General features: G+C 34.3%; 2 protein-coding genes and 1 long non-coding RNA gene across 4 annotated transcripts; 2 read left to right on the top strand and 1 right to left on the bottom strand.

Annotated features, from left to right (window-relative positions):
* Positions 1–4,805: 4,805 nt before the first annotated feature.
* Positions 4,806–11,989, top strand: LOC136258701 (uncharacterized). Its single transcript, XM_066052045.1, has 6 exons — positions 4,806–4,867; positions 6,848–6,955; positions 8,207–8,403; positions 9,077–9,191; positions 10,421–10,984; positions 11,858–11,989. The coding sequence occupies exons 2-6, from the start codon at positions 6,856–6,858 to the stop codon at positions 11,953–11,955; spliced, it is 1,074 nt and encodes a 357-aa protein (XP_065908117.1). The 5' UTR covers positions 4,806–4,867; positions 6,848–6,855; the 3' UTR covers positions 11,956–11,989.
* Positions 11,990–12,714: 725 nt separating this feature from the next.
* LOC136258767 (uncharacterized) lies at positions 12,715–15,133 on the bottom strand. Its single transcript, XR_010702984.1, has 4 exons — positions 14,512–15,133; positions 14,334–14,446; positions 13,550–14,129; positions 12,715–12,802 (listed from the first exon to the last, which is right to left on the bottom strand). It is a non-coding gene; the product is annotated as an uncharacterized lncRNA (long non-coding RNA).
* On the top strand, positions 14,884–21,898 carry LOC136258766 (uncharacterized). 2 transcript variants are annotated; one of them, XM_066052120.1, is made up of 6 exons: positions 14,884–14,970; positions 17,393–17,498; positions 18,292–18,488; positions 19,177–19,291; positions 20,444–20,998; positions 21,674–21,898. In XM_066052120.1, the coding sequence occupies exons 2-6, from the start codon at positions 17,408–17,410 to the stop codon at positions 21,760–21,762; spliced, it is 1,047 nt and encodes a 348-aa protein (XP_065908192.1). In that variant the 5' UTR covers positions 14,884–14,970; positions 17,393–17,407; the 3' UTR covers positions 21,763–21,898. The 2 variants fall into 2 exon arrangements, with proteins under 2 accessions (XP_065908192.1, XP_065908194.1); XM_066052122.1 differs by lacking the exon at positions 21,674–21,898 and having other exon boundaries at positions 20,444–20,791; positions 20,853–20,990.
* Positions 21,899–23,054: the final 1,156 nt, after the last annotated feature.

The raw sequence follows: 23,054 nt of genomic DNA, 5'->3' as shown, positions 1-23,054 counted from the left end.
CTTAAGTATATGGAACATAATTATTTTACTAAGTTTTAAACTCTCTGTAAAACATCAGTGAATGCGGGTTTACTGAAAAACTACTAAAATAACAAACAATTAACTGTTCCATATACTGGGGATATACCACTGTAGTAAACTAAGATACTTCAAGCAGTGTCTATTCAAAGTAACAATTTTTCCTGGCTTAAACTTCCCATTGTACTTGATTAAAATGCTGTTTAGTCTGCTTGGAATGTGAAAGTGTCCACAATAAAACCACTGTAATCCGATACTCATTGGTGCATTGGATTAGAGGCAGCAATGCATCAAAAATCTGATTAGTGCAGCAAACAGTGTCAGATTATAGAGGTATTATGGAGATGTCGGATTAGAGAGGTTTCACTACATACTGCCTTATATAAATGACCCCATAATTAAAAAGCACCACTGAACCCAGACAAGTAGTTGGAAAATCGAAAACTCTTTGTTGGATATTAATGGTCTTTTCATTGAAAATGTGCAGTAAATTTGTCACCAAAATAGATTTTGGTTGGCTGGAAATGGCCGATGGCCAACTGTTATTTTTATTATTGGAGAAACCTCTAGCCAATCCATATAGGTATAACGTGATAACAATGGTAGTATGCTATAGTGATAATATATAATAGTAGTAATATTACCAGGAGCTATGAGCATCTGAAGTAGCATACAATTTATGCAATCTTATTCCATGAGATTCCAAATTATACATCATGTGTTTTAAAATTTGCTTACATATAAGGTGATAAACATTTGCATAATAACTGTAATTAAAACCACAAAATAACAGCATGAGAGGTTGGCAATACCGTAATAGCAATGACTCTGTCATTTCCAAGGGGCTGCCCTCAAACTAAGAGTAATAAGGATAGGCATATGTCAAAGTGGGAGCCTCACCTCAGTGTTCATCCCACAGTCAGATCATACACATCGTAGGACTGTTTTATAGTTGTCAATTAACTGTTCTCATCAAGTGCTACTGGTGAAAGCAGCTCTTAGTTTTGCTGTCCTCATTCATTTAATTACATGCACAATCCTTAAACAGCTTCAAATAGCAAGGTAGTACTCTCCATATATGGAAACCATTCAGCGATGGATTTGGATTGTGGTAAGCAGTATAAGTTGCATGCACCTTTGCTTCCTTCTGTATCTCATAAGCTCCTGATGTTACTGTAATCATATTTAATGCATATTGTCAGGGAAAAGTCATCATCATGTAAAGCCACAACCTGTTAATGAAGATTGTACTACACATGAGGATGGATGGAAAATAACTGATGTGTAACTCTAACAGTATTGTTTACTTGTTTTGCTCAATAGATAATATGCATGACAGGGTTTTATGCAATTGTATAATGTATCAAGCTAGTATTTCTATAACATGTATATATATATATATTGTTGAATTGTATATATAGCCTGAAAATCATGATAATTATATAAAACAGTGAAATATCTAAGATAGTAAAATTCCTAAAGTGCATGTGAACAGAGGCACAGGAAACAGTACAGAAAATACCTATCTAAATTTTGCTAAAAAACTTCAGCAAAGTACCTAAAGTCACCTAAGCTGTTTAAAACACAGATTCTCTCCACTGTGATGCATAACAATTCCCACATGCAGTTGATCAGGCTGAATAATAGCAAGTACACACATGAACCAGCACACACACAACTTGCACAAATTTATTTTCTTGGATACTTTTGTTTGCAACATAAGTGTATAGCTATATTATGTACATATAGTTCATATATAGTCATTGTGTGCAACACCATGGAATTATTTTTAGTATATACCATAATTCACTTTATTTTCATACAAACTTTTTATGTATTTAAATTTATTCATTTATTTATTTTTAAATTTATTTATTCAAATTTATTTTTACACACAAAATCAAACTTACCTTTTTACCAGAAATGGATTGCTGGTCTAATACACTACCATATTCCACTCTGCATGCATTTCCTTCAGGACTGGCAAGTCTGGTTTCTGCAGCAGCTTTCTTCCGACCCTGTCAAACCCACTAGTGGAAGATTGGTGCCCTTTGTTGTAATGGCGTGTAGTGAGCTGGGACGTCACAGAGAACTTGCCAATAGTGTTTTCAATCAATTTGGAGTGATTTGAGGGCCATGGAGAGCGCAAACATGGCCTCTGGATTCCATTCATCTTCTTGCTCCATTTTATACTCCTATATTAAGAATAAAGTTAGGAATATTTTATGGCATCATTTTGTACTTAAGTTTAATTCTGACAACCCTTGTACCTATCATTATTTTTGTCCATGCACTAATTGTTGTAACCGTGGTCCAATAATTAATTTTATTTACATACATGCAACTTTTAAATCAATGGCAAGTTATATAGTGCCGGCAGTCACGTGCAGTAAAAAAAAAACTTAGACAAAAATCTTAAGGAAGCGAAAAAAAAAGTTGCCTCAGAAGGGTCTGGGTATCCATACTCATAATCAATGCTCGTAACCACTGTACCACTGGTGCTGCAGCTACTCACCTCCCTTAGTTTCTACTTTATAAACATCTGACTGAAGTGACTTCTACATATAACAAGAATCAGTGAAGAAGAAACCAAAGCTGAACCCTACCTTACCCCTAACGTTAAAGAACTAGTTTTCGCATCCCCTAAAGTTGAATGCTTGGGGAAACCTACTAGACACATGCCCTAAAGTCGAATGCTTGGGGCATATTGGACGTGTACCAACCCTAGCTTGCCTAGATACAACTGGTGTGTTTGATAGTCCAGTAAACGATGATGGACTTGTGCCGGTAAAATAGCTGTTCACATTCGTAACCGGTGCCGGTACTATATCCACTTTGTAAATTAATTGTACTCAGGCTACTGGCACTGGTTGCCAGTAGACCTTCAATACATGCACATGTAATTTTTTCATCTGTACATGTACTAATGCTGCTGTACATGTACTGTATATATTAATAATAATAATTAAGCCCACCCACCACCCCCACCCACTGCCCACCTGTGATATTATTACCCACTCGAAAAAAACTGTCCAAAACAGGGCATGTTTTGGGTATCAGAAACTTATACACCCACACAGTGATAGCTAGTAAATAGATGATTATAGCTTGCACAGCTGTAGGCACTGGGAAGTTACTATACAATGATTACTTAAAATCGCCATAGCTCCTAACGAAGCTTTGTGCGTCGAAGCCAGATTTTGTCAAATTCAGTCACATATTTTCATATATGATTTACATTGAACAGGTTTTATTTTGTGCAAGTAATTTACGTCACTGCTCTGTTAGAGTATAATCTTTTGCGTCACCAGTAGCTACAGTGGTAAAAGGATTTTTCCATGTTATTTGATGTCTAACTCATCTTAGTTGAAAGCAAATAGCTGCAGTGCAGGCCACACAGTTCAATTCTTGGCAACTTAAAGCTTTGGCCAGTATTTCTATAAGAACATATGTAATTTTGCTAAAAATTTCATGTAACTGATTTTTTCGTATATATAATTTTTGCATGCAAACGTTAGCTTACAATAAAAATAGCAAATTATGGTAGCATATAATATTGAAATCATCAGCCAATACATGGATGCTTGTATGGTTGTTCACATCATATTATATAACTATTCAAGATGATTTTATAAAATCAAAAAAAAAAATTAATGTAGGAGAAAAGTGTGCATGTACATGCTTGATGATGCAAAGTGTTAAACTGTGTTCTACAATCCTGGTGTATGAGGTGAAACACAAAGTGGGTTTCTGAGCCAATTGAAAATTACATACTTTAAACTGAGAAAGGCTATAGCTTACCTATATACATGTAGTGAAACATTACCTAACAGATTGTAAGCTGTAACAAGGCCACCCATAGCTGTCATGGTTAGCAGGCTCAGCACAAAGATCAGTGAAACTAGCTAGTGCCACCAGGCTGCTGTATCTTATATTTATAGTTCATGTCATTGTGAGGAAAACTGAATCAAGGCAGTTATTTTATCGCAGGCCATGCCCACACCTTCACTGTCCCTACTATACAGTACTATCGTACTGTATGATACAATTAAGTTTAAAATGTTTTTCAGCAGCAAATCACAATACAATTACCCTAACACCCCCTACATCATCTACCCATGGACACAGCCAGTACTTCACTATTCTGTTTGCCAAAACTGGCACATATTTAAATTCTTTCTTCCCTTCTACCATCAAATTGTGGAATTTTCTACCTGATTCTCTAGTTGTACTGGATGATAATCAATTTAAAGATGACTTATCCTTGCACTTCTTCCCTTAACTGCATGATTTATGTATAATTATCTGTGTTTTTATACTCTTTGAGTTCTACACAGTAAATAGCAATAACAATACATGATGATAATAAAAATAATGATCCTTCAGCTTATTCCTCAAAGCTGCAACCTTGTTATGTAGCCGGCTGCTTTGGATAAGCACTCAACCTCTCTATAGTTTTGAAAGTATCATATAAAATGTGCTGGGATTCTTAACTATCAAAAAAGCCTCTGACATGCTCAACCAGTTAAAGCCCCAGAAATTCAGTCCTGGATCTATACAAGAGCAGTATATAGCTAACTATGCCTGGCTATTACTAATTATACTACAAAATCCATGTGTATTAAATAAATTCAAGTTTGTATATACTGTGGTTTTACCTGACATGACCATACACATGTAAGTGAAATCATAGATTTATAGCTACCTGGGATTTATTAGTCTATGGTGAAATTGATTGTTTCCGGATCACGTGAGTTACACACGTTAAAACCCGGCGAAACCCGGTTTCCAACCAGCTGGGTAACGGTAGATAGAACTACTCCTCAGATTACAGGGACTGTTCTATCAGGTAGGTAATCTGTTGTAATTGTATTACTTATATAGCTACGTTTAGTGGCGGTAGCTCCATTTGACTAGCCTTTCTAACCGGCATATACGTAGCAGCTGAGAGCGGGTAACTACATAGGCTAAATTCATTACAGCCAGTACACTGACATGTGTAGCTATACTGCTAGCTAGCTAGCTAGCTAGCTAGCTAGCTACTGCATTCCACTAACTTCAGACACTAATGAACATGCACATATTGGATTCATCATAGACGCGTAGACTAGTACTCGTAATACGTTATACTCGCGATCTGCTAGAGCTGAAGCTCACAGTACACGCAAACTGAGCCTTAGCCAGGCAGCCGCTATATACGTATATACATGACTGATTAAGTCATGATTTTTATTGTTTATAAATTACTTTACAACACCAAACAATGCGTCAAGATTAATATAACAGAATTGTTGTGTACAAAAGTAGGCCGGGTAGTGTTGAGCTAGCTCAGTAGCTAGTAGTGCTAACTAAAAACTGCTTAACAAATGCAGAGCTCCGCATCCTGTAAAATATTATGGCTAACTAGTTAGCTGCTATAACTCTATGTTTGCCCCAGTGGACGCATGCATGGCAACACTGTAAGTGCAACTATGACAACTAGCTAGCTAGATTTAGTAAGTAATCTGTCTGTAATTAATTTTGGGTATTTTGGTGTCCCTCAAAGTGGATTGATTTATGAATGCTCACATAGCTATTCTTCCCTATACCATGCAGAGTTACAATGAGTTCAATGAAACTGTTGATCTCTTCCTGGTACTTTGTGTGACAATATTATCATGCTAATTGGCATTCTTAGCCTTTTAGTCTAAAGTCATTACATTCTTCAGGTGTAATCTAGTAGGTATTGAGTGACTGCATTTGATAGGTGAATCCAAATTACGCTAATGACATAAATTTAAATTCATACCATTGAAGTGTATTAAGTTGCTAAGAGTGTTAATAATGGTTAGCATGTTTAGCTGTTCTCTACTAATCTATGAGGCAAATAGACATGCAATGTTGCAACAATATGTTATTATCTTAATTTGCATGGTAAATCACACAAAGGTACACTAGGCTGTATGGTATATACACTACTAGCTAGCATTATGTGATATGCTTTGCCATCTGTTCAAGGTAATAATAATCAGTAATTAGTTAGTGCTCAGTGCACAAACTCAGCGTTTGTGTATCTATTGGAAATAAATTATTTATATACCATTTACTTGCATGAATACCATTTAAATACACCGTTTATGTATACTGTTAAAGTGCACGAATGGTCCTATATATTATAACTTATGATGATACCACAAATATTTGAACCATTTGCAATTGAGAATACTAGTTCCATATAAATTATCTACAAGGCAACAATATTATGCCTTGCTGACATCTATGCTTTTCAATGATAGCTCAGCAAAACTTCCTGAATGAAATATGTACATAACTACTACATATACTTAAGTGTTGGCTATTATACATTTAATATGCAGCTTTTAAGTATTTGTAGTCACAATCATGCACACGACATACAGAGTATATGTTTAGTCTAATACAATCATAAGTGTCACCCCATCTGTGAGAAAAATTCTGTTAATACAGAAGTTCAGAATCTGCAGTGTGCAGTGTGTGCCAAGAGTCTATATACATATATTGTTAAAAAAATTGTAGTGAATCATGCTGTTTTTGTGTAGCGATGTTCACTACTTTTGTAGTGACAGTCACTACCACGTAGTGACATTCACTACTATGTAGTGAAGGTTACTACAAAAGTAGAGAACGTCACTGCACAAAAATAGTGAGTATTGTGGCAGAAATTAGTATTGACCTTCACTGGTTAGTTTTTACTGTGTAGCTACGACAACTGGTTTCCCTCTGTATTTAACTTAATCATAAATTATATTGTTGATTGCACTTGCTACACTACAATGACATAACTCATATATTATTATATACAAATTTACAGGAGCAGTTATGCTATACATGAAGTTACCAGTGGTCACCAAATGTTGTTACCTGCTGTTCACTGTATTGTGTGATAGTAGCTATGGAGACACTTCTGATAAATGTACAGGTACTACATATATCACCAGTGTAATAATAATCTTTCCTTATTGTGTTGATTGCAGTAGTGGGTGGGTTTCTGTGGATTTTGAACCCCTTTTAAATTTAGCTCAATGGCAGTCTATATTTTTATTACTACTGGATTGCTAATTTATCACAACAAAACCCCTATATACTCTCTGTTCTTTAGCAGCAAGTATGTGATTACATTTAACTATAGCTTTACTAAACTCTCAGCAACGCTTAATTATTATTATATTATTATTATTATTAAAGCTTTACAGTGGCCTGCACTGGAGATCTTACAGCAACATGTGCTGCAGCCTTTGGATTAACCTAACCTAACAAACTGGAACTGGAGACTTAAAGATTACATGACCTAGCTAACAGTAAGGTGAAACAGAAAAGGGCCAAAGAAAGGAATAATAAATACTTAGGGTTAAAGGAAGAAAATCCATCCCTCCTGGAGGAGACTGAGTGTGGTGCTCAACTAGACATTGGGTGGCCTGCAGTTCGAATCCTGGGGTAGGAGAGATTTTTTTCCTTTCTTTGGCCCTTTTCTGTTTCACCTTATTGTTAGCTAGGCCATGTAATCTTTAAGTCTCCAGATCCAGTTTGTTAGGTTAGGTTAATCCAAAGGCTGCAGCACATGTTGCTGTCAGACCTTCCACTGTAAAGCTTTAATAATAATAACTTAACTTTCCGATCCTCACTATAAGTGTATTGATCAAGATACTCTAATAGAGCAATCAAAGCTACAGCTTAGTCACAACAATTTCCCTGTAGTTAGTTTTTTATTGAATGTTAACCTATCAAATCTCAGTCAGAGCTTCTATAATCTCAAAATTTCAAGAGGCATCTCCTCAGGTACCTTATTATTATATTCCTTGTCTATAATACACTTTGAATTAATTTTCAGAAACTTAAATATAAAAATCCTATATCAGCTCTGTATGAACATATGCATATTAATATATTATTTTATCTACATACAACTTTTCATAAAAGCAATTTATATAGATACCTTGACACATTGGTAAACCTTGTAACGCATTGGTAATTGTAACAATCAACTGCATGAATTGGGCTATGCTACAAGAAAAAAATTTACTAAGGTAATCCAAATATACTGCACTTAAGATATAATTATATATTAATTTTTGAGACCATGTCTAACAAGCACCTTAGCAAATATTTATTTGCATATAATACTCTACATAGATGTAAACACATTTTATAAATATGTCTCTAATTACTATAGCTCCCACCTTCAAACATGCTACCTGTGGATCTGAGTGTGGCTGCCATGAGTATTATCCAAAAACCACATCTGTTGGGGATAGTGTTACAATGACAGTCAAACCAGTAGAGACTAATTTAACAATAAGATGGTGGACAACAAATGTTAACCCCATTGTTGGTAATGATGGCCGCTATTTCTTAAAGAATAATAACAGGGTAAGATTGATTGTCCTCCACCACATTAACAGCTTTGCATATGCAATTCAACACTCCTCTTAAGACAAACGTACGTAGCTATATAGATTAAGCATTCCCTCTTTGGCTTTTAATGTATAATATAGTTATACTGCATAAGTTACAACAGTGCTGTAGAAACACAGTATGCATGAATGCAGATACTATTTTGGCATCTGGACAAGCAAATGTATAAATCTGGTTGGTCTTCAAATCAATAAAGTAAAAATTGGTATTGATTACAATTCACCTACAGACACCTGATTTTTAAAATGTTTATTATGGATCTGCAAAGAAGGCTACTGATAGCAGGGAGTCAGAAACATGTTACTAAAATTGTGTTAAATACAGAAAACAATAATGAACTGTCACTGCATGGATTAAAATGTATTCTTCAAATTACTGCATCGAAAACATACAGCGACTGATTAGTTACTCATTAGTGCTATAAATTGTGATGGGCATATACTATGCATACATCACAGCTTTTGAATTTGTAAATATAGTAAAACTAATTGCCGTGCAGTAGTTTTTATTATAATTTTGGCCGTTTGATTATGAATTGTACTACATGGCCTTAATTGTAAGCTTATTGTCATTATCATGTACATGCAATTATGTGGAGTATGTATGTGTACTTTTATTTATTGCATAGACACTCATATGGGACACTGTTACAAAAGGAAGGAAAGTCTTCTTTATCAATGTCACAAATAGTTGTGGAATGTCTAGCAAAGCTTGTTTTTTGGTAATACCAGTATGTCACAAATGTGAGTTACTACACACATACATACATACGTACCTACGTACATAGATACATACATACATACATACATACATACATACATACATACATACATACATACATACATACATACATACATACATACATACATACATACATACATAACATACATAACATACATACATACGTAACATACATACATACATACATACATACATACATACATACATACATACATACATACATACATACATACATACATACATACATACATACATACATACATACATACATACATACATACATACATACATACATACATACATACATACATTACATACATACATACATACATACATACATACATACATACATACATACATACGTATATAGTATGTACGTACCTTAATACACATGCATTAGTGAACAACTTTTACATCAAATTCTTTCATTCTCAGCTAACTATACATGCAGTATTTGGCCTTGCAGTTTTATGTATCTAATCAGCAAGGCCATTCACTTACAGCTCCGAGTTTTATATTTTTTAAAGCTCTATAGTTTGATTCCACATTAATAGTGAAGTTGAAATAGTTATGTTGAAGACTTACGTACAAACCTTAATATCACACCATGGAGCCAAATATATGAATTGTTCACACATTCTCAAGTATCATGTGAACAATTTTCTATAGGTTGTGTACTGCTCATAAATATACTTTAATTTTATATGTTTAGTATTAAGCATGCATAGCTAGATGCTCAAAATAGAAGCCTCTTTTGTGAGTATTAAGGAAGCATACATACCTTATAGCAATCCTGATGTACAAGCTATAGGCTTCTGTATAGCCATATTGTAACATAATATTTGTTTGAGGCTAGCTCTGTAACTCTACGTATATCACATATTATAGGAAACTTATAGTTCTCTTTTGCTATATTGCAATTGGTTGTAGCTCAAGAACCACCATTGTATATAGATGATAATTGATGTAAGAATTCTGATTTGTCCAAATGGTTGCGCTTGCGTATGAACCAGACAAATCATTTTTATAATTTTGTAATTAGCTATTTCTTACATGCAAGATGCATAAAACACACACACACACACACACACACACACACACACACACACATGCACACATTCATATGAACACATATACTTTTATAAGAGTTAAATTGTAGCCAGTGCTTTACACCATGCATTGAACTTACTTTTGATATATAATTATGTTTTCCTCTCTTTTACATTTCCAGGTTTAAACTGTCCATATGTTGATAACACTACTGATAGTAGAAATGTTTATGAACATTCAAAATTCAAAGTCACTAATTCAATCACATCAAACAAGTCCACTTTTCTTCAGTGGTGTTTCATAGGAGCTGATAAACGACGTAACTGTTGTATATGTGACAATACAGTTGGAGAAAATCCTGGAATATGTTCACAAAAAGATTGGAATTTAACAACTTCTTATGGTGATAAATGTAGTTACCAGTCTACGTGTACACTTACAATCAGAAATATTACAATGAAATACAATGGAGGAGTGTTTGTTGGTGAAGCAGTTACAGTTACATATCAGCACAGTGAAACTCTTTTAGGTAGTCAAACAAATATTACAATAATTCACAGTTCGGTGAATTCACGCAATTACTTACCATACATCATTAGTGGAACTGGAGCACTTGTTGGAGTGCTAGTCATTGTAGCCATTAGTCATGGTGTAGTACATCTAATTAAAGCTCAACATCGAAAAAGGAGACATGTAGGTTATCTGTCAATACCTTCATCAGATTCTTTACCTGTTCATTCCCCAGGTAAGACATAACTCTACAGTTTGTTCAATTGCATAAATACATAGTATATAGCTACTATATAATAGTTCTATTTCCTAAAATGTGACTGGATCTGTGAAAAGGGGTCTTATAATTTCCAAGTTTGACGAGTCATAACTTGTGATGTGCTTAACCTATTGTCTTAAAAATACATTCAGGAATAGTGCTATGTTTGGAGGTGACCAAATTTCAGGCTGGTACCATACTCACAGGTCAAGTTATGGATTGCCAAGTACATGCAATTTGAAAGGCTATAAGACCCCTTTTCACAGATCCGATCACAAATGCAGCAATAAAAATGTCTACATTGAATGATAACTATCACACATTGTGTGGGTGGAGTAATCCTTAACTGTGGTAATAAAGTAAACTTGTTTGCTAGTGATTGTAACCAGTTATAATTGGTTGAAATCTGTATAACCACAGCAGACACTTTATGAAACTTTATATAGGATTTGCCAACATCTATAAGTATTTCAGTAAAGCTGAGTATTAACACTTTAACAAGTAATAGTTAATGATCTCATCAACTTCTTAACCAATAGTAAATGAATGGTGTATAAATCTTATACCTGATGGAAGAAAGCAAGCACCTATAATATTGATGTGAAGGCTTTTTTCTATTCAAGGAGTTACACCACTGAAAATTAAAATTTCTGCATGGATTTTAACATAGTATTATAAGGTAGTAAGTGACATGAATGTCATGCAACCAACAATATATAAAACACTAACCACTGGTACAAATTTAGTACAGCAACTATATATTATAATCACATGCTTGAATTTTTCCTTCTGAGGAAAGCACAAGGATACTCCACATATTAATATACATACCGTGTTTTACTTTTGTAGTGAATGTTTCCGAGCAACATGTAGACTCAGATAGTGGATCAGTGATTTCAGATGATTTTGAAAAAAACAGTCAGTTAAATATAGGAACACCAGTTTAATAGGCACGAAGAACATATCAAGTGCATATGTCTGGATTGGTATGATTTAAATATTTATTTATTAATACCATTACACTATGTAAACTAGTCTAGCAGGTACATAACATTGCAACACTAAAATAAAGTTTTCATTGTGTACTGGGATCAGCAATATTTAATCTATTTGTTAAATTACTTGCACTGTGGTTTAAATGGCACCTCAGTGCAAATAAATTTCACATGTCATCACAATTAGTGATCAAGTCACAAGAGTACACAAATACAACTCTTAAATCAATATGCAATGTTATTCCATGTGGACAAGAAACTTCAATACTCCAAACAGTCTGCGTATTATGGTATGAATATTATTCTATACACAGAGCTAGCTTCAGTACAAAACCCCAGTTGGAGAGAAGTGTAAGCATGTCGTATATATTAACACTGGGATACTGATGTTGTTATAGCTAGCTATTTACTGTACTCTAGTAGGATCATCCCAAACATGTAGTACTAGACACCAACCTATCACGCTGGCATAGTTTTGTATAATAAGAACTGTATATAGTTAATTGTACAGTATAAACATCTAAATTGTACTAGTAAATTATACCTTCACTAAACGTAAATTGTAGGGATAATTAAGTAGCTGGTGATTTTCTTGAGTAGTTTACAGTATAAGAACAGCCAATGTTCACTGTAACCACATACTGTAGTGCATAATGTCAAATTCAATACATTGCTACAACACATAGTTTATATACACTAAAATTTTACAGTGTACTATCATACTACACCTAACAAAATGATCTACTGTAATTTAGCTAGTTGCTTGTTTGATTAATGGTCATCATTATTTGGTGTAGACCTGGGAGTAAAAAAACCAATCCATAAATTAAAATGCATTTATCTGCACAAATATGGCAATGATGTCCTACTCATAAGGCCAGGCAAACTTGATTACTTTTTTCTCATCCACAAAAGTTTGGAATTCTATCTGGGTGGAAAGTCATTTTTATTATCCAGAAAATACTCCAAACCAAGCTGTAAGTCACTACATAGGTTAGTTAAAGTCTTTTAAGAACTAGTACTTATGTTTCACCACCATTTCTGAGGTGCAAGTGACATTTGCTGTGCTGTAAAATGAAAGCCAACCTTTTGGCTTAGCATCAAAATATGTGTGCACTTGATTGATATCAGCAATAATGAAATTAGAGGCGGTGTGGTAAAAAGGGACGTGGGCAGGGATGAGAAACAATTAATCAAGTTTTGCCTGGCCTAAAGGTCAAGAGGTACAATATACATACCTTAAGACAAAATATATAAATAATTATATGTAAAATGTTATAGCATATTAAATTACATAATTAGTTCACCAGCAGCTGCTATAAACAATTTTTACATCTTCCGCACAGATAGTTTTCACATGCATGTTGATCCACACAAAACAAAGCATTGAAAAAAAAAGAATTAAAACTCCACAAATTTTGTAATACATTCACAAATTTTTGTAATATGTTTCCTCAGTTTGTGATTTCACTGGTACAGTATCATACTACACATTTGTAATAACCATATTATGTATATATGGCTTGGCTTCATATGTTCCGCTTACCCATTTCTTTCTTGGTCTGGTGATTTAATTATTGTCAGACATTCTTCAATTTCATCACATAACTGTACAGTATCAATGTTACCATGTTGCTTCGCTATATTCAGCAATTTATAAAAGCTAACAGTGCAGCCGTCAAAACCAGCTTTCAAAGGGGCTGATACTTTGGCTAATAAAAGTTCTGCTGCTCTTTTTTTTGAACAAATCAAATCTATACTTTCTCTGTCTTGTGTTGAAATTATACGTTCTCCTACTAAGTATGGTGCAAGAGATTTGACCTGCAACACGTCAACTAATTTACTATAAAACTTCAGTAAAACAATATACTCCACTGACTAAAATGTACTCCGCTTCTCAAATGGTACTGTATTGCCCTTTCGCAATGACACAGAAATTATACTCAGGATCCTTTGTGCTGCCTTGTAAGAAGTAATGGAACTATTAATTTCTTCATTTTCTGCTAGTGATTACACTTTGAGACACTAAATATGTAAATAGTGTGACAACTCTTGGGCTGGTAAACAATCCACCAACTTGTAGTACTCTTGGAACACTCTGTACTCTGTTGTCATAGAGCCTCGTTCTACATCAAGAACATGCACTAAACCATAAGTGACTTTTACATAATTCAACAGTAGTACAGAACAAACATATGTATAGCACCACAATAATAACCCAAAGGTAAAATTGGTTAAATGCATTACTATTGATCAGATTTGCAAAATGGGAACTGACACATATTTAAATTCTTTCTTCCCTTCTACCATCAAATTGTGGAATTCTCTACCTGATTCTCTAGTTGTACTGGATGATAATCAACTTAAAGATGACTTATCCTTGCACCTCTTCCCTCAACTGATTTATGTATAATTATCTGTGTTTTTATACTCTTTTTGAGTTCTACACAGTAAATAACAATAACAATATATGATAACAATCATAAAAATAATGATCCTTCAGCTTACCTCATAACTGCAACCTTGTTATGTAGCCGGCTGCTTTGGATAAGCACTCAACCTCTCTATAGTTTTGAAGGTATCATATAAAATGTGCTGGGATTCTTAACTATCAAAAAAGCCTCTGACATGCTCAACCAGTTAAAGCCCCAGAAACTCAGTCCTGGATCTATACACTAAAGAGCAGGCTAGCTGTTACTAACTATACTGCAAAATCCATGTATTAAGCTATAGACTCAAATTTGTATATACTGTGGCTTTACCTGACATGAGCATACACATGCAAATGAAATCATAGATTTACATAGCTACCTGGGATTTATTGATCTATGGTGAAATTGATTGTGTTTACCGGATCACGTGAGTTCCACACGTAAAAACCTTGAAGCTCAAGCTTTATCCGGTTTTCAACCAGCTGGGTAACGGTAGATAGAACTACTCCTCAGATTACAGGGACTATTCCATCAGGTAGGTAATCTGTTGTAATTGTATTACTTATAGCTACGTGTAGTGGCGGTACTGAGCTACTGAGCTAGCTATACTGAGTGACTGATCTGAGATCAGTGGCTCCAACACTACCCTACTTCTGTACACAACAATTCTGTTATAGCTAATCTTGATATATTGTTTGGTGTTGTAAAGGCAATACTAATACTATATTAATAATAAACAAATAAAAATCATGACTTATCACATGCTGAGTGACGAGTCATGTATATACCAGCATCTTTTACAAACGTCTAGCCTACTTACTGTCCCTGAAGAGAGAAGTTCCCTACAGCAGCGCGATGTCTTGGCTACGTTGTCGCATCAGCTTCTCGTTGCTCCGCTCAGCGATTGCGTGCCTTAGGGGGGCGCGCTCCCACAGTGGTTGTCCCATCAGCCATAGGGCACTTGACCTTGTACTATCAGAGGGTCGGGTGCCTTCCCCCTAATTATTTAAATTGCTCCCTTTAATCTCAGTCCAATTTTTGTCTAGCACTTCAACATCTAGTGCTAGGGGTGGTGGCAAGGGGTGCTGGTTACCCCGGGAAAAAAAAAAAAGAAAAAAAGTCATGTATATACATAGCAGCTGACTGGCTGAGGCTGTGTGTGTAGCTTTTAGTAGCTACGTACCTAGCATATAGTGAGTATAACTACGAGTTACGTCTATGAATTGAATATGTGTACGTTAGTGTCAGTGAAGTTAGTGGAAAGCAGTAGCTAGCTATAGCTAGTAGTATAGCTACATATTATGTCAGTGTACTGGCTGTAATGAATTTAGCCTATGATGCAGTTACCTCTCAGCTGACGGTTCAAGTAGAAAAGCTAGTCAAATGGAGGTGCTAACTAAAAAACTACTTAACAAATGTACAGCTCTGCATCTTGTAAAATATTATTACAACTAGCTAGTTAGCTTCTGTGACTCTATGTTTTCCCCAGTGGACGCATGCATGGCAACACTGTAATTGTAACCATACAACTAGCTAGCTAGATTTAGTAAGTAGCTAATTGTATGCATTTAATTTTGGTATTTTGGTGTCCCTCAAAGTGGATTGATTTATGAATGCTCACAGAGCCATTCTTCCCTACCATAGCTACGACGAGTTCATTGGATTGAAACTGATGATCTCTTCCTGGTACTTCGTATGACAATAATGTAATGCTAATTGGCATTCTTTGCCTTTTAGTCTAAAGTTACTACATTCTTCAGGTGTAATTTAGTAGGTATTGACTGACTGCATTTGATAGGTGAATCCAAATTACGCTAATGACATTAATTTAAATTCATACCATTGAAGTGTATTAAGTAGCTAAGAGTGCTAATAATGGTTAGCATGTTTAGCTGTTCTCTACTAATCTTCCTGGCAAATAGGCATGCAATGCTGCAACAATGTAATTTGCATGGTAAATCACACAAAGGTACACTAGGCTGTATGGTATATACACTACTAACTAGCATTATGTGATATGCTTTGCCATCTGTTCAAGGTAATAATAATGATCAATAATTAATTAGTACGATTACCATTAGATTACACAATAGTCTAAAGTGTGGTTGCTCACCTGATGTACAATTTAAGGACATACCAAGTGGCAATTAGTATAATTATTTATTGTTACATAATTTTATGTGTATAAGTGCACAAACTCAGCTTGAGCTTTTGTATATCTTTTTGAAAGAAATGATTTATGTACCGTTTACTTGCACGAATACCATTTAGGTACCGTTTATGTACTGTTAAAGTGCATGAACAGTCCTGTATATAATGCCACAAATATATGAGCCATTTGCAATTGAGAATACTAATATTATGCCTTGTTGACATCTATGCTTTTCAATGATAGCTCAGCAAAACTTCAGGAATAAAATACATAACTACAACGTATACTAGTGTTGGTTATTATACACTTCAATAATATCAGCTCTCAAGTATTTGTAGTATGCACTCACGCATGCACACAACATACACAGTATATATTTATCATGAGTGTTACCCCATCTGTAAGAAAGCCAAATTCTGTTAATACAGATGTTCAGAATCTGCAGTATGCAGTATGTGCCAAGAGCTATACATTGTAAAAAAAGTAGTAATGAATTTCACTACTAACTTCTGCCACAATACTCACTATTTTTGTGTAGTGATGTTCGCTACTTTTGTAGTGACCTTCACTACCATATAGTGAACGTCACTACATGGTAGTGACTGTCACTACAAGATTAGTAGTGAACATCACTACACAAAAATAGTGAGTATTGTGGCAGAAATTAGTAGTGATCTACAGTTAGTTTTTTCCGTTTAGCTATGACAGCTGGTCTCCTTCTGTTCATAAACTACATGATTAGTACTGTTGATTGCACTTGCCACACTACAATGGTATAAGTCATATATTATATACAAATTTACAGGTGCAGTTATGCTACATGAAGTTACCGGTGGTCACCAAATGTTGTTACCTGCTGTTCACTGTGTTGTGTGGTAGTAGCTATGGAGACACTTCTGATAACTGTACAGGTACTAAATATCACCAGTATAATAATAATCTTTCCTTATTGTGTTGATTGCAGTAGTGGGTGGGTTTCTGTGGTTTTGACAGAAACCCTTTTTAAATTTAGCTCAGTGGCAGTCTATCAATTTTTATTATTGCTGTATTGATAATTTATCACAACAAACCCCTAATATACTTTCTGTTCTTTAGCAGCAAGTTTGTGATTACATTTAACTATAGCTTTACTAAACTCTCAGCAACACTTAACTTTCTAATCCTCACTATATATACATTAAATAATCAAGATACTCTAATAGAGCAATCAAAGCTACAGCTTAGCCACAACATTTGCCCTGTAGTTAGTTTGTTTATTAACCTATTAAATCTCAGAACTTCTATAATCTCAAAATTTTCAAGAGACATCTCCTCATATGCCTTATTACTATATTCCTTAACACACTTTGAATTAATCTTCAGAAACTTAGATATAAAAATCGTATATCAGCTCTGTGTAGACATGCGCATATTAATATATTATTTTATTCGCATACAACTTTTCATAAAGCGATTTAGATACCTTGACACATTGGTGGTAAACCTTGTAACACATTGGTAATTGTAACGATCAACTGCATGAATTGCGCTGTGTGCTACAAGAAAAAAATTTATAAGGTAATCCAAATATACTGCATGTACTTAAGATTTATATATTAATTTTTGAGACCATGTCTAACAAGCACCTTAACAAATGTTTATTTGCATATAATACTCTACACAGATGTAAATATTTTATAAATAACATGTCTCTAATTACTATAGCTCCCACCTTCAAGAATGCTACCTGCGGATCTGAATGTGGCTGCCACCAGTATTTTCCAAAAGCCTCATTTGTTGGGGATAGTGTTATAATGACCGTCAAACCAGTAGGAACTAATTTAACAATAAGATGGTGGACAGCAAATGTTAACCCCATTGTTGGTAATGATGGCCGCTATTTCTTAAAGAATAATAACAGGGTAAGATTGATTGTCCTCCATCACATTAACAGCTTTGCATATGCAATTCAACACTCCTCTTAAGACAAACGTACGTAGCTATATAGATTAAGCATTCCCTTTTTGGCTTTTAATGTATAATATAGTTATACTGCATAAGTTACAACAGTGCTGTAGAAACACAGTATGCATGAATGCAGATACTATTTTGGCATCTGGACAAACAAATGTATAAATCTGGTTGGTCTTCAAATCAATAAAGTAAAAATTGGTATTGATTACAATTCACCTACAGATCAGGACACCTGATTTTAAACATATTTATTAGGGACCTGCAAAGAAGGCTACTGACAGCAAGGAGTCAGCTAAAACTGCGTTGAATACAGAAAACAATATGAAATGTCACTGCATGGATTAAAATGTATTCTTCAAATTACTGTATCAAAAACATACAGTAACTGATTAGTTACTCATTAGTGCTATAAATTGTGATGGACATATACGTATGCATACATCACAACTTTTGAATTTGTAAATATAATAAAACTTTTTACAGTCAGAAATTTAATTGCTGTGCGGTAGTTTTTATTATTGGCCATTTGATTATGAGTTGTACTGCATGGCCTTATAATTAATTGTGAGCTTATTATCAATATCATGTACTTACAATTATGTGGAGTATGTATATGTACTTTTATTTATTGCATAGACGCTCATATGGGACACTGCTACAGAAGGAAGGAAAGTCTTCTATATCAATGTAACAAATAGTTGTGGAATGTCTAGTAAAGCTTGTTTTTTGGTAGTACCATTTTGTCACAAATGTGAGTTACTACATACATACATACATACATACATACATACATACATACATACATACATACATACATACATACATACATACATACATACATACATACATACATACATACATACATACATACATACATACATACATACATACATACATACATACATACATACATGCATACATACATGCATACATACATGCATACATACATACATACATACATACATACATACATACATACATACATACATACATGCATACATACATACATACATACTTAATACACATGCATTAGTAAACAACCTTTACAGCAAAATTCTTTCATTCTCAGCTAACTATACATGCAGTATTTGGCCTTGCAGTTTTATGTATCTGATTAGCAAGACCACTTACAGCTCTAAGTTTAAATTTCTAAAGTTTTATATTTTTGATCCCACGTTCACTTACAGCTCCAAGTTTTATATTTTTAAAGTTCTATAGTTTTGATTCCACATTAATAGTGAAGTAATAGTTATGTTGAAGACTTACGGTCAAACCTAATCACATCATGGAGCCAAATATGAAGTGTTTACACATCCTCAAGTATCATATGTACAATTTTCTATAAGTTGTGTACTGCTCATAAATATACTTTAATTTTATATGGTTAGTACTAAGAATGCATAGCTATAGATGCTCAAAATAGAAGCCTCTTTTGCAAGTATCCAGGAAGCATACATGCCTTATAGCAATCCAGGCTTCTTGATGAACAAGATATATAGGCTTCTGTGTAACCACATTGTAACATGAAATCTGTTTGAGGCTAGCTCTGTAACTCTATATCAGGAAACTTATAGTTCTCTTTTGCTATATTGCAATTGGCTGTAGCCCAAGAACCACCATTGTATATAGATGATAATCGATGTCAGAATTCTGATTGGTCCAAATGGTTGTGCTTGCGTATGAACCAGACAAATCAATTTTATGATTTTGTGTGTGTAATTAGCTATTTCTCACATGCAAGATGCATATATGCATAAAACAGACACACACAGAGATGCACACATTCATAGTAAATGTGTTCTGGAACATACATTTCTAAGAGTTAAATGGTAGCCAGTGCTTTACACCGTGCATTGAACTTACTTTTGATATATAATGATGTTTTTCTCTTTTACATTTCCAGGTTTAAACTGTCCATATGTTGATAACACTACTGATAGTAGAAATGTTTATGAACATTCAAAATTCAAAGTCACTAATTCAATCACATCAAACAAGTCCATTTTTCTTCAGTGGTGTTTCATAGGTGCTAATAAACAACGTAACTGTTGTATATGTGACAATACAGTTGGAGTGAATCCTGGAATATGTTCACAAAAAGATTGGAATTTAAACACTACTTATGGTGATGAATGCAGTTACCAGTCTACGTGTACACTTACAGTCAAGAATATTGCTATGAAATACAATGGAGGGGCATTTGTTAGTGAAGCAGTTATAGTTAGATATCAGCACAATGAAACTCTTTTAGGTAGTCAAACAAATATTACAATAATTCACAATTCACGCAATTATTTACCATACATCATTAGTGGAACTGGAGCTCTTGTTGGAGTGCTAGTCATTGTAGCCATTAGTCATGGTGTGGTACATCTGATTAGAGTTCAACGTCAAACATGGAGACGTAGAGGATATCTGTCAATACCATCATCGGATTATTTACCTGTAAATTCCCCAGGTATGACATCATTCAATGTGCATAAATAGACAGCATAACTACTAGCTGATTTTCATTTCCTGAAGTGCACCCAAATTAAAGCTGTCATACATTGTGTGGGTGGAATAATGCTTAACTATGGTAAAAAGTATTTACAAACTTATTGCTTATATACTAATGGTTGTAACCAGTTTTAATTGTTTGAAATCTGTATATATATATACCATAGCAGACACCTTATGGTATCTCTAGGATTTGTCAATATGAAAGCAGCAATGATAGCTACGTGTATGGTTGTAACGCTTTGCCGAACAATCTCATGAACTTCCTAGCAAACCAATAGTAGCTGAACAGTTTTAATGTATAGGCCTAACACCTGATGGAAAGTAGTAAGCACCTAATATTGGTGGTATGAATGCCTTTAATCTGTTCAAGTGGTTACACCACTGAGAATAAAACTTACTCATAATAATTAATCTCGTGGGTGTGTTATATAGAGTTTTGTTGTAACTTGCAAAATAGTATTAAGACGCAAAATTAAGTGATGTGAATGTCATGAAGCCTGGAATATATGAACACTAACCATTGGTACAAATTCACTATAACACCTGTTCTAGTCAGCTATAGTTATAATTACATGCTTGAATTTTAACTTCTGATACATATCAATATACATACTGTGTTTTACTTTTGTAGTGAGTGTTTCCCAGCAACATGCAGACTCAGATAGTGGATCAGTGATTTCAGATGATTTTAGTCAGTTAAATATAGGAACACCAGTTTAGGCACAAATTACATATATATTAAGTACATATTGTCTGGTCTATTATAGATTTACATGTAAATATATTTTTTTATTAATACTATTGTACTATGTAAACTAGTAGATATGCTATACCAAAATTATAGGCCATCATTATTATATTTTAAGCACCCACATCAAATTTGATTATATATTTTGTGGTTGTATTTGTGGTGGTATTTGGAGTCCTTCCACTTTTTGTTCAACAAGGTGCATTCCTTGCACCTTTCAAGAGTGAAAAACTCTAATTGAGCAGTCACATACTCAAATAACAAGAGTCTACTGTATAACTAATAATCAGTAATCACCTCCCGCCTGCATCAGTGTTTGCTCTACTAGATAACAGGATACAAGCAATATGATAATGATGGCCTAATGAAATTCCATTATGTACTGGGTGGGCATGATGTCATCTATTTGAATTATATGAAATTATCTGTTCTCTTACTACGTAACAATTCGGTATCATGCAAAGTATATACTGAACTCTGTAAGCAGTCATAGGTAATCACTGCTACAAATTGGATAATATCAGATATCTTTCATAACACTTGTGTATAAATACAGGATATATGCTAGGGTAGATTACTATGATTGTTCAAGATGTGAGTTCAGAGTGACGGAGCTATAGTTGATTGACAGCAATTTAATAACAATTATGTCCAAAGACAAAATAGGCCCACAATATTCAGGAGGGGAGCTTTGAGGGCTCCCCCCCTCTTTACTTTTAGGCTTAATTTACTTGATCAATATGCTGAGGATTAGGCCATGCACACAAACTTAATTTTTAGTTTCTCATCCTCCTGTATTCAAAATAGCAGTGCGGGAGGGTGGATTGTTTATTTTATTTTTTTCTAACTAGATAGCTGAAGTAGCTAGCTAAAATGACTCGAAATGCAATTTTCTTAGACTGCTCTAGCAAGGTACCAACTATAAAAGGTGCTAATTGGTCTCCCTTAGCTACCCAGTGGTGCAAAAACTTCTTGATGAGGTAAGAAAATTGGCGATGCAGGCCGGGATGAGAAATTAAGTGTATGTGGCCTTAATGAAATTTTGTCTTAGCACCATTATATGATCACTAATAATACAATACTCATAAACCCACCTTATAAAAGACATTGTCACTGGATTTATGCTATAAAGGTCGTTATGCAGCAAGGATCCGGATCAGCATTGGAGGTGTACAAGATTGAGATACTCTAATAGAACATTCAGCAGATACATAATAGTTGGTTCTGTTATGGAATTTATCCATATCTGTCTGCACCTATACAT

The sequence above is a fragment of the Dysidea avara genome, chromosome 6 (assembly GCF_963678975.1).
Source record: "Dysidea avara chromosome 6, odDysAvar1.4, whole genome shotgun sequence".
Lineage (NCBI taxonomy): Eukaryota > Metazoa > Porifera > Demospongiae > Dictyoceratida > Dysideidae > Dysidea > Dysidea avara.
This window is presented reverse-complemented; position numbering and strand designations above follow the sequence as displayed.